Below are 14,787 nucleotides of genomic sequence, written 5' to 3'. Positions count from 1 at the left end.
TAGCAGTGCTAGTAACAGCAGGGAGATACAACCTCCCAGTGCATGTGGTTGTGTACACTGTGCACCTCAGAAGCTTCCCCACATTATGTCTGACCAGTTGAATTTATGAACTGGAGAAACAAGGAAAGTGTGATGCAAAACTTATGCATGTGCTCAGCAAGTCTTTTGCAACAAGGGAATGAGTAGAGAGGAGAATTTGGGTGTTGTGGTCAGAAGCAGGGTGATGATGAGCTGGCAGTGGGATTTTAGATAGAGAGCATAATTAATCTTCATTGGAGGTCAGGAAAATAGCATTAATAATGCCTCTGTTTAGAGTAGGGAGTGGTTTAGTTACCATAATAAATAAAGATGAATGAATGTAGACAGGGATTATGAAGATGATTAGGACAATAGATAACTTGTCTCATCAGAGAAAATTAAAAATTTTTTTTTAGCCTAGCGAGAAGATTGAGAGAGTACGTGATTTTAGTGAGCATGCTTGTTCATAAAATCTCATTTGTTGGGGGTAAAAACAAAGAACTGGAAAGAGCTATTTTGAATGAATAATAGCATGGCTGCCTACTAAATCAATGTAAGTGGATCTTCAAAGTCTTCTTGTTTTTTACAATGGAAGAATAAATTACAGCAAGCAAGTTAATGAAATATCCTACAGTAAGATTCCTGGCCCTTTAAAGCTTTTTACTTTTGATTTCTTATAAAGTAATGAAACTTTTTAAGATTTTGAGCAGAAAAGTGGAGATAAGGAATCAAAGTATTTTTCAGAATAGATCCCACTGTGGTTATTGAAAAGACTTTTTATTTGGAAAGCATTTGATGTGAACATCTTGGATTTCAGTGTTTCAGTATTTGTTACAGGCGTTTCTGTCATCAGAGGTTTGCTGGGTAACAGAAGGTGCAGCATTGGTCCTGCCCAGCCTCGCTCCCCACCGCAGGCTCCCTGTGCATCTCACTGTATGCTGGAGTGCTCAGCTCCTGGGGTGCTGTTGGGAGGTGTTTTGGAACTTCAACCAGTCCCTTACCCAGGTGCTTGGCACCAAGAACGGGGCTCAAGAGGGAAATTTATTTTGGGTAACGCTGTCAAGGCTGTTCCTGATTCTCTGGAATGCTGATGGCTACAGCTCTCTGTCTCTGTATCTGTATGTGAGCATGGGGATCCAGGGAATTCACTGTGCTCTCCTGTTGTGTGTCTTCTATGGCAACGTTACATAACAGACCAAAAATTAAAGCTTAACACTGAAAAGCCTTAAGCCTGTGTATAGGGTTTGAGGTAAGAGAAGGAATGAATGCTTTAGCTCAGGTTGCAAATGCAGGGGAATGAGCCAACTGATTTAGTCCTGTATCCTTCTGCTTCATTCTTCTAAGTGAAAGGTTCTTCAAAACAGAACAGTGAGATGAATTATGAAAGGGGAAAACAGTTTCTTCAAACGTACATCACAGAGGATGTCTTGCTTAAGGATTTCCAAGGAGCAGGAGGAGGCTAGTTGTGGAACATCTTGAAGTAAATACTGAATTTTTCTTGGAAAATTCAACTTCAAAATTCTATTGTGACCAGTTAGCTTAGAAAGGTACAATGAGTACTGTTGGTTTCCTGCAACAAAGTTTTAGGAGTGTGCCACTTTGAAAAGCCATAACCTGGCTCTGAGGAAGCTGTGAGGTGTCCCTTGACAAACTGTAGGAGTGTTGTAGACAGTATATGAATTAAATTGAAGACAAGATTAAGGAATTATCAGAAGCTTTTGTTGCCATAAGTATTAACTCCTGTGTTGATATGGCCAAAGGTCGTGTGGGGCCTCATCCTTGAGAGCAGAAAGCCAGGACAGCCTGCTGTGACCCTGCTGGTGGGTGTTGAAGGTGGCATTATTGGTGAGATAGGAGGACTTCAGTATCCAGAGCAGTAGAGACTTGAAACGCTGATTTCCTGCTTGCCTTCATTTGGTGGGGAATGGCAATCTCTGGGGAGGTGTGTGGGGTGCTGTGGGCAGGAGGGAATGGCCTGGTGGCCCTGTTGTGTCACTGGTGCTGCTGACAAAGCAGCCTGGGGCCAGCTCTGAGCTGAAGTGCTGAAGGGTACGAGAGGATGTGTGGGCATGAATCCCCAGCCTGGCAGAGGGGCAGCAGTGCCAGTGTGTCCTGCCCTGCCCTGCCTGCTGCTGTGCCCTCCTGTCTGTGGTGGCATGGAGCAAGTTCTGTCCATGGTCATCGTGTTCCACACTGAGAGCAGGTGCTGCCTGAAGGTGTTGGCACACCCTGTGGGCCTGGGGGAAACAGACTAGAAAATGGGAATTTTCTTTTGATGGATTGAAGTCTGACCATTTCTAAAACGGGCTTTGTTCCATTAGGTTTCATTGAATTCTTAGTGCTTTACTGACATGATCATAGGATGGCTACTGTTGCCTCTTATTTTCTCAGGTCTGTTTTATTTTCTTTCCCTTCTAATATCTAATGAAGATCTAAGGTTATATTGGAAAAACAGACTACTCATGTAAGAATTTGTTCCAGCTTTATAATCAGAGTCTGGCAGTTGGACTCTTTTCCACTGTGTTACTTTAACTCTTAAAATCCTTCTTCAGAGTGGTTGTGTTACCTGTGTTCAGTGTTGAAAATGGGAAGATTGTGCTGGATCCCCTTGGAACTGCTGATGTGCACACACAATGCAGTACCTGCACATTGAGTCCAGGCCAGAGTGCCCTCTTGCCCTTTGAATCCAGCTGAAAGAACTACCCCAGGGTGCTTTCCCTTTATAAAAGAAGCCTGAAAGTCAGCTTCCCTTAACTGGCAGAAATGTATATATATGCAACAACTTTAAATATAATCTGCTTTTAATTTTGGGAAGCTGGTTATCTTTTGACACCCTGACAAGCTGTTTGAAACTCACTAAATCTTTTAAAATCTCTTGTTAAAATAAAAGGGAATAGCATTTTATTTTAGGACTGGCTTGAAAGGTTGCAATTTAATAGATGGGTAGAGGATAATTTTGGCTTTTAACTTTGTTAGCAATTACTGAGATTCACATGAAGCAACTGACCTCTTCAATGAGTTGTTTTAAATAGAAAATAAATTAAAACAATATTTTGGGAGTTGAAAATGTGGGTATTTTATATATCAATAAATAAGGAAGGAAATACTTGTACTCAGTTTTGGTTCTGACATATCACAGAATGGCCTGGATTGGAAGGGACCTTAAATCCATCCAGTCCCACCCCCTACCTTGGCAGGGACACCTCCCACTGTCCCAGGCTGCTCCAAGCCCTGTCCAGCCTGGCCTTGGACACTTCCAGGAATCCAGGGGCAGCCACAGCTGCTCTGAGCACCCTGTGCCAGGGCCTGCCCACCCTCCCAGGGAGGAATTCCCTCCCAATATCTCATCTAACCCTACTCTATTTGAAGCCATTCCCTTTATTGTGTTACTTCATGCTCTTGTAAATATATATCCTTAAATCCTGAGGTTGACAATGAATTTCATACTTGTAATGATGACTTTTACTATTAGCCTGTTCCAGAAGGAATACAGAAAGGGTCATGTCAGAGTTCTGTAATCTAGCTGTTTGAAGCTCACAGCGTTGGTGGTACATCATTTCTCACCCATCTGGAAATCTGGAGTTTTTAACCCATGTTAAAATAATGAGTTGTGTTCCTCAGAGCTGGGTAGGGGATAGCTTTGGGTTGATACTCAGAGCTGGCCTGTACTTGGACAGAAGCTTTTTTGCTGCATCCCAGTAGAGAAGTAGCATATTTTTATCTTAAAATGTCGTGTGCCACTCTTGGTTGTATTATTTAAGATGATGGAAGGGTGTTACATAGTGGGGAGCATTTGAACAAAATCAAGTATCTTGGTGTGGTTGCCTGGGCAGGCTGGCAGCTGTGCTTGGGCTGAATTTAGCTGTGATGGTGTAGGTGCCTGGGTGGGAAAAATTTCCTGGGCAAGATATTATGTATGGGGCTGGTTAACCCCAGGCTCTCCAGCTGTTGGCATTTCTGAGCAGTTAAAAATAAGCTGTTAAATAAGTAGAGCCTCCTGGGACCACATCAGGCAGAGATTTTGGTGCAGCCCTTGCCCAGTTTGGTGTGGGGAACTCCATGGGATTCACTGTCAGCTGTCACTTGTCAAGCGCTGGTGGAGGTTTTTTAGTCTCATCTGAGACAGGCTATTTTTATTTTTGCATTTGGCCACATGGATATTTTTTCATACAGGTTTTTGGGAAGCCTCTGAAACAGCACCTAGCTATAGCAATCTGCTTTCTCGTCAGCTCTTGCTGCCTGCAAATCCCTGACCCTGAGGCCCTACCGTTTTCTAAACTAAGTCCTAGCTGTTCCCTGTGTTTCTGAGATGCAGAGAGATCCAAGGATAACAATGTGGATTCCAAAACTTACTGTCATGTAGAAACTGTGGTACTGGAAGCTGGCCAGAAAAGTGAGGGAGAAATCCAAAATTTACTCCTCTGACTATATGCAGACATTACTTTCATGCTTTGTGAATGCCTTCTGGAGGAATTGCTCTAGCTGTGCAAAGTGGCCTTTGCTTTTCATAGTTAACCAATGGCATTGTTAGCATCTGAAACCCAAATTCTTTGCTCCTGCACCAGATGCAGCCCCACAGGCTATGAAATGTTGAAGCGTTTTACGAAGCGCTGCCTGGCTTTGAATTCCAACCAGGGCATATCCAGCCAGGTCATCGCTCCGAGTTGTTTACGGTCCCAGGAGCTGTGTGTTTACAGGCCTTTCTGCTGCTTTCTGCTTAACTCCTACAGGCACACAAATCAGAGCTTTTGCTCAGACTTTGAAAGCATCGGAGCTTGGCAAATGACTGCAGCCCTGCAAAGGCATGCTGAATTCACCTCTCTAGAGAATTCTGGCATGCTGAAACACCTGTACAAATGGAAATAAGGACCAAAGTGTGATTTCCCAGCCCTTCCTCCCTGCACAAACCCCTCTGCCCCAATGCCATGAAGTAGCTGTACTTAGAGGTAGCTACATGCAGCATTACCTGTCAGCCGTATTTCACAAAGGCTTTGTTCTAGAGACTCGGGCTGGCTCAGGATCCTTTCCAGTGGCGATGCCATGCTGTGTGGTGCTGAAGCCAGCCCCCCTGTCCCCCATGCAGGTGACCTGATGAAGAGCGCGTCGGGGGAGTTTGCAGACGACCCCTGCTCGTCGGTGAAGCGCGGGAACATGGTGCGGGCCGCGCGCGCCCTGCTCTCCGCCGTCACCCGCCTGCTCATCCTGGCTGACATGGCCGACGTCTACAAGCTGCTTGTTCAGCTCAAAGTTGTAAGTGTGGGCCTCTGGGGCTGCTCTGCCAGGTGCCCACCGTGTGTGTGAGACCCTGTGGGGTGTGCACTGGCAGCAGCTTCCTTCTGCAGTGGGGAGGGTCTGGGGGTTTTTGCTCCCAGCAGAATGTGTGCAGTGGGTGTGTGTCACTCGCTTTCATACCCACTGTCAGTAGCTTTTGACATTGAGCTGCACTCTGTTCTGAACTTTTAGTACAGAAACTAACTGAGCCCTGGTCTGCAGCTGCAGGTGAGAGCTGACCCTTTCATCTTACAGAATTTGGCTTTCTTATAGCCAGTACTCCTTTGCAGCTGCTAGGGATGAACAGCTTCAGCAGGCTAAATAAAAATGAAAGTGGACTGTTTGAGGAAGCCTTTCCTTCCCATGAGCAGCAGGGTGGGTGAGTGCTTTGTGCAGAATTTAAGTGAAATGACGTTGGATACTGGGTCTTCCTTTGCAAACAAGCTTTGAGGACTCTCTTTGTGCCCTCTGGCTACTGTTATGGCCCTGCCAGGGCCCTTGACTCCTTCAAGCTCTTTCAGATGTGTGCTCTTGACTGTCTCTGGTAGCTGGTGACTGTGAAATAGTAGCTAAGCACTGTATCCAATTGGCCTTTAAAGTGTCTCTCTCCAAAAAATAACAGGGGGCAGAGGAAGATTGCTTTCTCTGACTGCCATGAAATACATTCTGAACTACCTCCTGACCTGTGGACTGTATTGCTTGGAAAGATATGTGACTATATATTCTTTTAGGTGGAAGATGGTATCTTGAAACTAAGAAATGCTGGCACAGAGCAGGACTTGGGTATCCAATACAAAGCCCTCAAACCAGAAGTGGACAAGCTTAACATTATGGCAGCCAAAAGACAGCAGGTATAGTGTGGCCACTTTCTTCTGTATATTAATTCTTACTTTTATTTTCCAAAGTACCTTGTTGCTCTTGGAAAGTGACTATTCTGTTAATACTTCTTACTTTATTTTTTTTACATTATTACTGAGTACTTTGTTTTGCTCTGCCATGTTAAGGAACTGTGAGTTTGTCTGGTAAGCAAGAAAAGTGTGCTTGGCTGTAGGGTGCTCCCTCTGATGTAATTTGTTCATAGTTGCATTTGTTTATGTCAGTGTTTTAGTGCCTTAATGGCATGCTGCTGCCCAGGAGCTGCACTTGAGGACAGGGAGCTGAGATGTGTCCCAGTCCTGGGGCACTCTCCTCTAGACCCTGTTGCTGTTGTGGTTTACACAGATGTGAGTGATACTGCTCACCGGCCTTGCGCTGAAATGTCCATTGGAGGAGGGGTTTAAATTCCTGTTTGTTGTGGATATGTTCTGTGTTTGGATAGCTTGTGCTTAGCCTTAAATTGCGTGTGAAATTTGTTTTGTTCAACAGCACTGGTGTGACTCATTCTTGAGTAGTTAAGTTTTCAGAAGAAAGCAGAGGTGTGGGCAGTTTAAGTTATCAGAAATAGCATAATTCTTTTAGAGCATTTTTTGCCTCTTTGTTCTGTAGATATGTACAAACCAAAACTGCTCAAGCACTTCTGACACTGCTTGGTTTTTTTGGGTTTTTTTTTGCATAGATATGTCTTAGAAAATAAGCTGGGTACAGTAAAAAAGGGATTGCCATTTAGTTATGTATCTCAAATCTGATTGCAGTAAATGGGATAGGGTTGTGATGGCAATGCAATAAATGCTCTAAAACTGCTTTGTGATGGATTGTTCCACACTATGGGAAGTGGTTGTACAAAATCTGTAAGTCTCTGTGCCTGCTTGGAGTGCCCTGCCTGCTCAGTGTGTACCTTACAGAGGTCACCTATTGCCCATTCATTTTAGAGAGTCTGACAGAATTTTTTTACTTTTTCTCAGTAAGGAAGTCCTTGTCTTCATTTTCACTGCCTCTTTGTTAGATTTAAGAGGTAATTTTGAAATGCTGCTGCTGCAACTGTAGTTGATCCTCCTTTTATAAACTTACTGTTTGTGCTGGACTCGGAGGCTTTATCTGATCATAGTGCTCTGTTCCAAAACAGAGGTGATGGTGCTTTAGAGAATTACAGCACAGAGTGTTTGGGAAAAGACTTATGGACTTGCTCACTAATGTTGAATTAGTGGTAATTACAGTCATTGGATTAATTTTGTCTCATTGGAGGTGAACAAGAAGTTGAATGAGATGATATATTTGTTCTTCTGAAATTAAGTACCTGAGTCTCTTGAGGAGAGTAAATGCCATCTTCGAGGTGTGATTAAAGAAAACATTCTGGTTGTGAGCCTGTGAGTTTAAATTAAAGATGATCTTGCTTCTCATCTGCAAGTGCAAGACAGGACAGATTTTAAAATGCTGGTCCAATTCTGCAGAGGAACAAAATATCCGATGTCAGATTTTGAATTGTGGTGTTGTGAATTGCCCTGGAGTGTTGTTGTTTTTTGGCTTTATGAAGCTGTCGTGTTTTGCAATTAGTTGAGTCCTTAAGGCTAGGAATGCTCAGCAGACAGATTTGAGGCAAAGAACCTGCCTGTCCCTTGAAGATGCGGGAAGACAGTGTATGGATGTTGAATGTGGGCAATGCTCTCAAATGCCTTTTTTTCCCCTTTAATTTTCCTAACAGGAGTTGAAAGATGTGGGTCACCGCGATCAGATGGCGGCAGCCAGAGGAATCCTGCAGAAGAACGTGCCCATCCTGTACACAGCATCCCAGGCCTGCCTGCAGCACCCCGACGTGGCTGCCTACAAAGCCAACAGGGACCTGATCTACAAACAGCTGCAGCAGGCGGTCAGCGGCATCTCCAACGCCGCCCAGGCCACCGCCTCGGACGACGCTGCCCAGCAGCAGGGCGGGGGCGGCGAGCTGGCCTACGCCCTCAACAACTTCGATGTGAGTGGAGCCCTGCTGGGAAAAACCCCTCCTGCTTGTTCACCTGCCTTGTTAGCCGCAGCTTGCTGTTATTGATATTACCTGGCAGATCATTTTCTACTGAAGTGCAGCAAGTTGTAGGCAAAGTAGGCTTTTTGTAAAAAAAGCCATTTTCCAAACAAGGGTTGATGGAATGTAGAAAGTTATATATGTGGTTCTTGGTGATGGAAGGCTGTCAAGTTAAACTAGCTCTGAAATAGCAGTTAGCCTACTGCTACATTAGATGGTTTGTTTGAAATTGATTATTTCATAATATATTTATGTAATGTATTCTTGGAGGTGACAGAAGTGATTTATTAAAAGTGAATCATGTATTTGGGATTGCTGAAACTACCTCTTGAGAGGAACATGAAGTGGGAAGTTTTAATATGATCTTTGGTTGGAAATGAAGTCATTTCATACTGATAGGTTGTACTGATCTGTCATGTTCTTTATCTTGCATTCATCACGTTGCTGAGGACAGTCATGCATTTTTACTGAGATCGCTTTCCTTTTGAAGCCAGGATTCGGTGTCTACCTGATTCAGCCTCTGAATTTTAAATACTGTAGCACTAATTTACTCTAGAACTTTATTTAATATTGCAAAGCCATCACTCAAAAGGCATTTAATAGTTGTGGTTTTGCCAGATTTTGCTCAGTTTCTCCTTTTTGCTCTTACCACTCTTGTTCCTCCCTTTCTGCCACGTGTATTTTGCCAGGATAAAGTTCTGATTGAGTTCTCCCTGTGTCTGATAGGAAGTCTTTTCCCTATGATCTCTTGGATAACAAGAGGATGTCATGGCTGTCTTGATCTTTGTGACTAATTTCAGTTTTGAGTTTGCCTTTCTGAAATTCCATCAGGTGCTCAGTAAGCCTTCAGAGCATGCCTCAGGTTAGCCCCAGTGAGCTGCAGGTTCTGACAGGTCCCTGTGGGAGGGGAAAGCAGCCCTGCAGCAGCAGCACCACGTCAGGGGCTGGAAGTGAAGAAGCAATTCAGTGCAAGTTGGTGGACTGGCTTGTACAACTCAAGCCAGCTAATGGGATTTCTGATAAATCACCCTGTTTTATTATACAAACTTTCCAATATACAGCTGCAGACTACTTTTTGAGTATTGCAGTTCACATGAAGCTTTCTGAGCTTTTAATTCCACTTGGTGAGGCTCTCTAATAGCAGCAGTGCCTGATCAGCAGGCCAGCTTCACGATAGCTTTGTCTCATCCCTGCCAAAGGAGGCTGACAAAACAAATGTGTTGAGGTTCTTGGCAGATGTTATCCATGCACTTCATTTCCTGCTACTGCTTGAGTGTTATTACACTCCCATAATAGAGGCTTTGAGCACACATGCCCTCAGATATTCTAGTGATGGTAAAATATGAAATGGCTACCAGAAGATAACAAGCTGATTGTTATCTCTCTTTTTTTTTTGGTGGTGGTGCAGTTCTGCAATGGTAGCACACTACCATTGTATTAGCCAATGGCTAAAAGTTTCAGGAAGAACGAGGAGGGAATGTGTTGGAGAGCACATACCATGTTCTCATCCTGCTGTGATGGCTGCATGGTTACTCTGTAGGGATATGAAGTGTGCTGGTGGCTGGCAGAAGGAGGTGGTTGTGACGTGGCTGCTGAGGTTAGCCTGAACACAAACTGGCTGAAAAAATTCCCATTTCAAAAAGCTTTGGGGCTTCTTTTAGAATTACAAAATTCTGCCCCTGAAATAACCCAGCCTAACCCTACACAAACAACCAGACCATGAAATGGCCAAATTATTTTTCTTTATTAAATTAGAGATCTGTTTAAACAAATCACCTGAAAGAACTCAAAGGTGATAAATCCTGTGCAGTTTCTTCCTGGGGAGCGTCTGTGGATGGTGGTCTTGGCCCCTCGAGAGCAGATGCATCAATGTTGCTGTTTCAGCCCTGAGTCTCTTGGTCCCTGAGCTGTGCTTGATGACACTCTGGCAAGAGAAACATGTGGTAATTTTCTGCCGTGAAGAAATTGATTTCTGTGTGGTTTGAAACCTTTATGTAGATGTTTCACTTGAAGCATTGTTGAGAACACAGTTGTATTTACCTGCTTAACACTGAAGAGAAGAAAGACTGTGCAAAGTAGGGCAACAGAACACAATACATAGAGCTAATTTTGGATGTTTGTTTTCTTGTTCATGATGGAATAATTATATCTGACAAGTTAACTAGTGAAGGCCTGTCCAAATTGACATGTCATTAGGAAGAGTTCTGTACTTTGAACCTTATTTTTGCTGGCACATTTGGTTTTTGCCATTCACGTAACAAGGCTTCGTATGGCCAAGTTTTGTTTAGCTGTCAAAGCAGCACAAGAAATGAGTAGCAATATAATCTGCTGGGAAACCTCTTAGTAATTTTACAGAACTACTCATGAAAATCTTTCTCAGTGCCAAAAGGGTGTCATTTGCCTCTTAATGCCTGATCAGGGGGTTGCTCTAAGTGTTGGTTGTGTGCATGACTTAACAGTAATACACTGCTTTGATGCCTTAGAGTGGCTACCTAGAACAGAGGCTAGACAAGATTAAAAGTGGATGTTTATTGAGGGCCTTCTGTAGATATACCTTGGGCAGTCAAAAAAAACTCAGAGAGGGTGGCCACACCCAAGATGGATGATGGTCATGGATTTTTCAGGTAATTATAAGTTTGGTCAATTTACATATCAGGGGTTAATCCTCCAATTACACTTTCAGGTAATGAAGTAATTTACTCTAAGCTTGTCCCCCCCACTCCAATTCACTATTGTTTACGTCTCTCAGGGCCTGAGACAGTGAGATGTCCTTGAGTTTCAGGTCCAGGGAGGAATTGGTTTGTCTGACCCAAATGCAGGCAGTAGCTCAGACTCTCTAAGGAGTTTAAGAGTTATACACTAAAGCATTACAGAATTTGAAAAATATAAAAGCTGAATCCTAAGGTATCACTTGGGCCAGTGACTGATTCGCAGAACTTTTTCTCCTGCTATAGAAACAAATTATTGTGGACCCCTCGACATTCAGCGAGGAGCGGTTCCGGCCGTCCCTGGAGGAGAGGCTGGAGAGCATCATCAGCGGGGCAGCGCTCATGGCCGACTCGTCCTGCACGCGCGACGACCGCCGCGAGCGCATCGTGGCCGAGTGCAACGCCGTGCGCCAGGCCCTGCAGGACCTGCTCTCCGAGTACATGGGCAACGTGAGTACCCGCTCTGCTGGCTCCCCTGGGAGCTGGAACTCCATGGGGTCAGCTGAAATATGGAATTGAAGCCGTGTCCCTCAAAGCTGGTTTGTTCCCCTGAACTCGGTGCTGGTGAGGCTGCACCTTGAGCATTGTGTCCAGTTCTGGCCCTGCAGTTTGGGTAAGACATTGACACACTTAAGCATGTCCACTATGTCCACACTTCCTTGTCCAGAGGAGGGCAGTGAGGCTGGTGAGGGGCTTGGAACTTAAGTCCTGTGAGGAACAACTGAGGGAGCTGGGTTTGTTTAGCCTGGAGAAAAGGAGACTCAGAGGTGACCTTACCACTCTCTACAACTTCCTGAAAGTTGGTTGCAGTCAAGTGGGTTGGTCTCTTTCACCAGGCAACACTGACAGGGCGAGAAGACAGTCTTAAACTGCATCAAGGGAAATACAGGTTGGATATCAGGAAAAAGTTTTTCACAGGAAGAATGATAAAGTTCTGGAATGGCCTGCCCGGGGAGGTGGTGGAGTCACCATCCCTGGGTGTGTTTAAAAAGCCTGGATGTGGCATTTGGTGAGGGCTAAAGGGCACTTGGCAAACTGTTGTTAGGGCTGGGTTGGACTCAATGATCTTGAAGGTCTCTTCCAACCTGATGATTCTGTGAATTCTATTCTGTCCCAAATAGAATTTGAGCAATAACAAGTGGCCCTGAAAGGTTTGTCATGAGGTGGGATGAAACCTTCTTAAATCACCAATGATACTTACCTTAAAACTGATCTCCAGTCTTCCAAACAAATGTTATCATCGTAAAGTGTTAATTCCTTGGCACTGCTTCTATTTCTCTTTTATGACTGTTGACATTGTTTTGTAGATAAAGTCAAACCTCAGTTTACATAAGGTAACTGAGCTTATGCAAAAAGTTCTACTTCAGTTCTGTTGTCTCTTGGAAACTTTAACTCTGTCATCTTTGTAAGCAAAGCATGAATTGTCAGAACCAAGTTGATTATTGTTGCTGCTATTACGGTTTGAGTAGAAGTGATGTATGAAGTTAAATATGTAGTAAAAAATCTGAGAGCAGTTTGGTGCAAATACTGGGCTCGGAGCAGTTCTTTTCCAGTGTTTAGGCACTGAATGTGCACACTGTCTGAAGCCTGAGAGTGTTCCTATGGTTGGAGTAAGTGTCATGTCATCCGGATGGGATTCTGCATTTGAGGGCATCATGGCATAATACTGGACTTGTTTCTCCTCCATTGCCCCTTTGCTCTTGTTCCAGTGGGTTTTAAGCTGAAGAACTTGCTGTGTTCAGAGGTGAGATCAGGAAATCGTAATTAAACGAGACTATTTATAATTGTTAAACTTCAATACTGTTAAAGCTGATTTCTGAAATAAAGTTGCAGAAATGGCAACAACTTAAGCAAACTGTGTGGCTTGTAGCACGTTAGCAAGTAAAATTGTCTGAAGAAATCTTAATGGGGGGACTCAAGGTCTTTTTTATGCTTTTGAACTTGTTTGAGGTGCAACTGAGTTCAGTGATACCTTTTTTAGACAGTAACACTTATTTAGGAATGTTGCTGCTTTAGTTACCTTACCTTCAAATCTTTTGGCCGAAGTAATTTCAACATAGAGCAGAACTGGTCTGGGGCTGCCATGTGTGGGTTGGAGTGGTGGAATTTGGAGAACAGATGCAGTGTGTAGTAGAGAGAAAGGAAAACAAGATTTCTGTTTACCAAAGAGAACAAAACTGAAAGGGAAGTCTGATGTAGCCCGCGGGCTGAGCTAGGTATTCATGTAGTTTGTCTTAATTGCTTGTGAAAGTAGCTTGTGCTCAGCACTGACATTTTGTAGAACTTCAGACTGCAGCTGGAAAGCAAAGCACGAAGTTGTGCCACTCAAAACTCCTTTGAGCAGGGTGTTTTATGAGTCTGTGAAGCATCAGCAATAATCCCTCAAATGTGCTGCTGGATTGGATGGAGCCCTGTCAGCACGATTCCAAATGGAGCAGCCACCAAAGGGTAATTAAACATGTGCAAGAGGTAAATGCTCAGTCTTGCATGGAGGAGTTGGTGGCATTTGTCTCATTGAAAGTTGGTCAAATAGCCATGTGAGAGTGCAGAGCTTTGACTTCCTCTCACAGCAATGCCTGTCCTCCTCCTCAGCCATATGCTTTTGTCTCCGATAGGCAAGTTAAAGTAATCACTCTGAGATGGGAAGAATGTATTCCCTCTGTTATCTCCTTTGGCACATTGTGAAATTAGTGGAGCATACTGCATTTTTTAAAGTCACTGTTATGTTATGATTGTAGACAGTGTAGTTGGGGAAATGAGATTAGAAATTCAGTGAAATGGAGTGGAAAAAGCAATTGATAAATTATGGTTAAAATGTGGGATGGTGTGTAAAAATCCATCCTGTAAACCCCTCTGTGATTAAGCTGAAGAATGACTAATAGTTGGGAATCTAAACAGTGAAAATGGTTTGATACATCTGCAGGAAGAGTAGGGATGTGCTGACTTAGAGTAGTGGCAGAGGAAATGTCATTTCATGTATATGTATGATATACCCACAGCTCCTGGGATGCTTTCCTCCAGTCTCCCTTTGAAGGAGGAAGTGAATTGGGCATTAAATCTGTTAATTGCACAGCACTTGCAGTGCATCGTAAATCCTATCCAAGTGCTAGAGTAAGAGGTATTTATTGGCCAAGTGTAAAAATTCAGAGAAGATTGGATGAGGAATAGACTGGAAAGGCTGAAGCACAGAACTGTCTTGAGACAGATTTCCTTTTTAACATTAAATGTCTTCTCTTCAGTGACTTCCTCTAGCTTTCAGGCTTTCTTTCTGATCTCTGGCAATAACAAGACTTTTCTAGGCAGTTTATAACTCAAAGTTTAGTGTTTGGACCCAGAGTTTAACTGTTTCTCTGTGCCTGTCCTTGAAGGTCTGTAAGTCTGGAAGCATTGGCAGCTGTGTTATGGAGTGTGGCAGAAGTTTTTAGCTGAATAACAGGTTTTGGCAATAAACTGAATTGTAGGATCTCTTGACCCCCACTGCATCTGCTGGCAAGGTGATGAATCCTGTGATTATGCCCTTAAAAGAAGGGCAAGATTTGCTTGTTCAGTAGTTTGTTACGGAAGTTTGAATCCCCTTTTTCTTAGATTGGTGTGTGTTATGATTTCCTTTTTCATCTAGTATGACTTCTCTTGCCGTTTTCTAGAGCAGCTTGGTCAGACTAAATCTTTTACATTAAGGCCAGCATCGTGTCAGACAGTGGTCAGTAGTGGGTCCTCAAGGAGGACAGGAACAAGGGAGCTGTTTGATTTATCTTACCCCAAGTATCCCCCAGTGTTGGCAGTCTGCAGCTCAGGCACTTCTGACCTTTTGGACTGCTGTTGAAAATGGCAAGAGAAGTCGTGGCTAGTGGCAGGAGTCTGTTCCTGTGGATGAAGTGAGATGGGCTTTCATTACCT

At 43.7% G+C, this 14,787-nt stretch overlaps 1 protein-coding gene across 1 annotated transcript in view; it reads left to right on the top strand.

Annotated features, from left to right (window-relative positions):
- The window catches only part of CTNNA1 (catenin alpha 1), a 115,002-nt gene that overhangs the window by 19,545 nt on the left and 80,670 nt on the right, over positions 1-14,787 (top strand). The window contains exons 4-7 of the mRNA XM_030283950.4: positions 5,102-5,268; positions 6,021-6,140; positions 7,868-8,134; positions 11,137-11,340. Of these exons, the coding sequence (XP_030139810.1) occupies positions 5,102-5,268; positions 6,021-6,140; positions 7,868-8,134; positions 11,137-11,340 (758 nt within the window). The remainder of the gene's footprint in view (positions 1-5,101; positions 5,269-6,020; positions 6,141-7,867; positions 8,135-11,136; positions 11,341-14,787) is intronic.

Source organism: Taeniopygia guttata, chromosome 13 (assembly GCF_048771995.1).
Source record: "Taeniopygia guttata chromosome 13, bTaeGut7.mat, whole genome shotgun sequence".
Lineage (NCBI taxonomy): Eukaryota > Metazoa > Chordata > Aves > Passeriformes > Estrildidae > Taeniopygia > Taeniopygia guttata.
The sequence above is the reverse complement of the archived record's forward strand: the minus strand, read 5'-3'. Positions and strand labels throughout refer to the sequence as shown.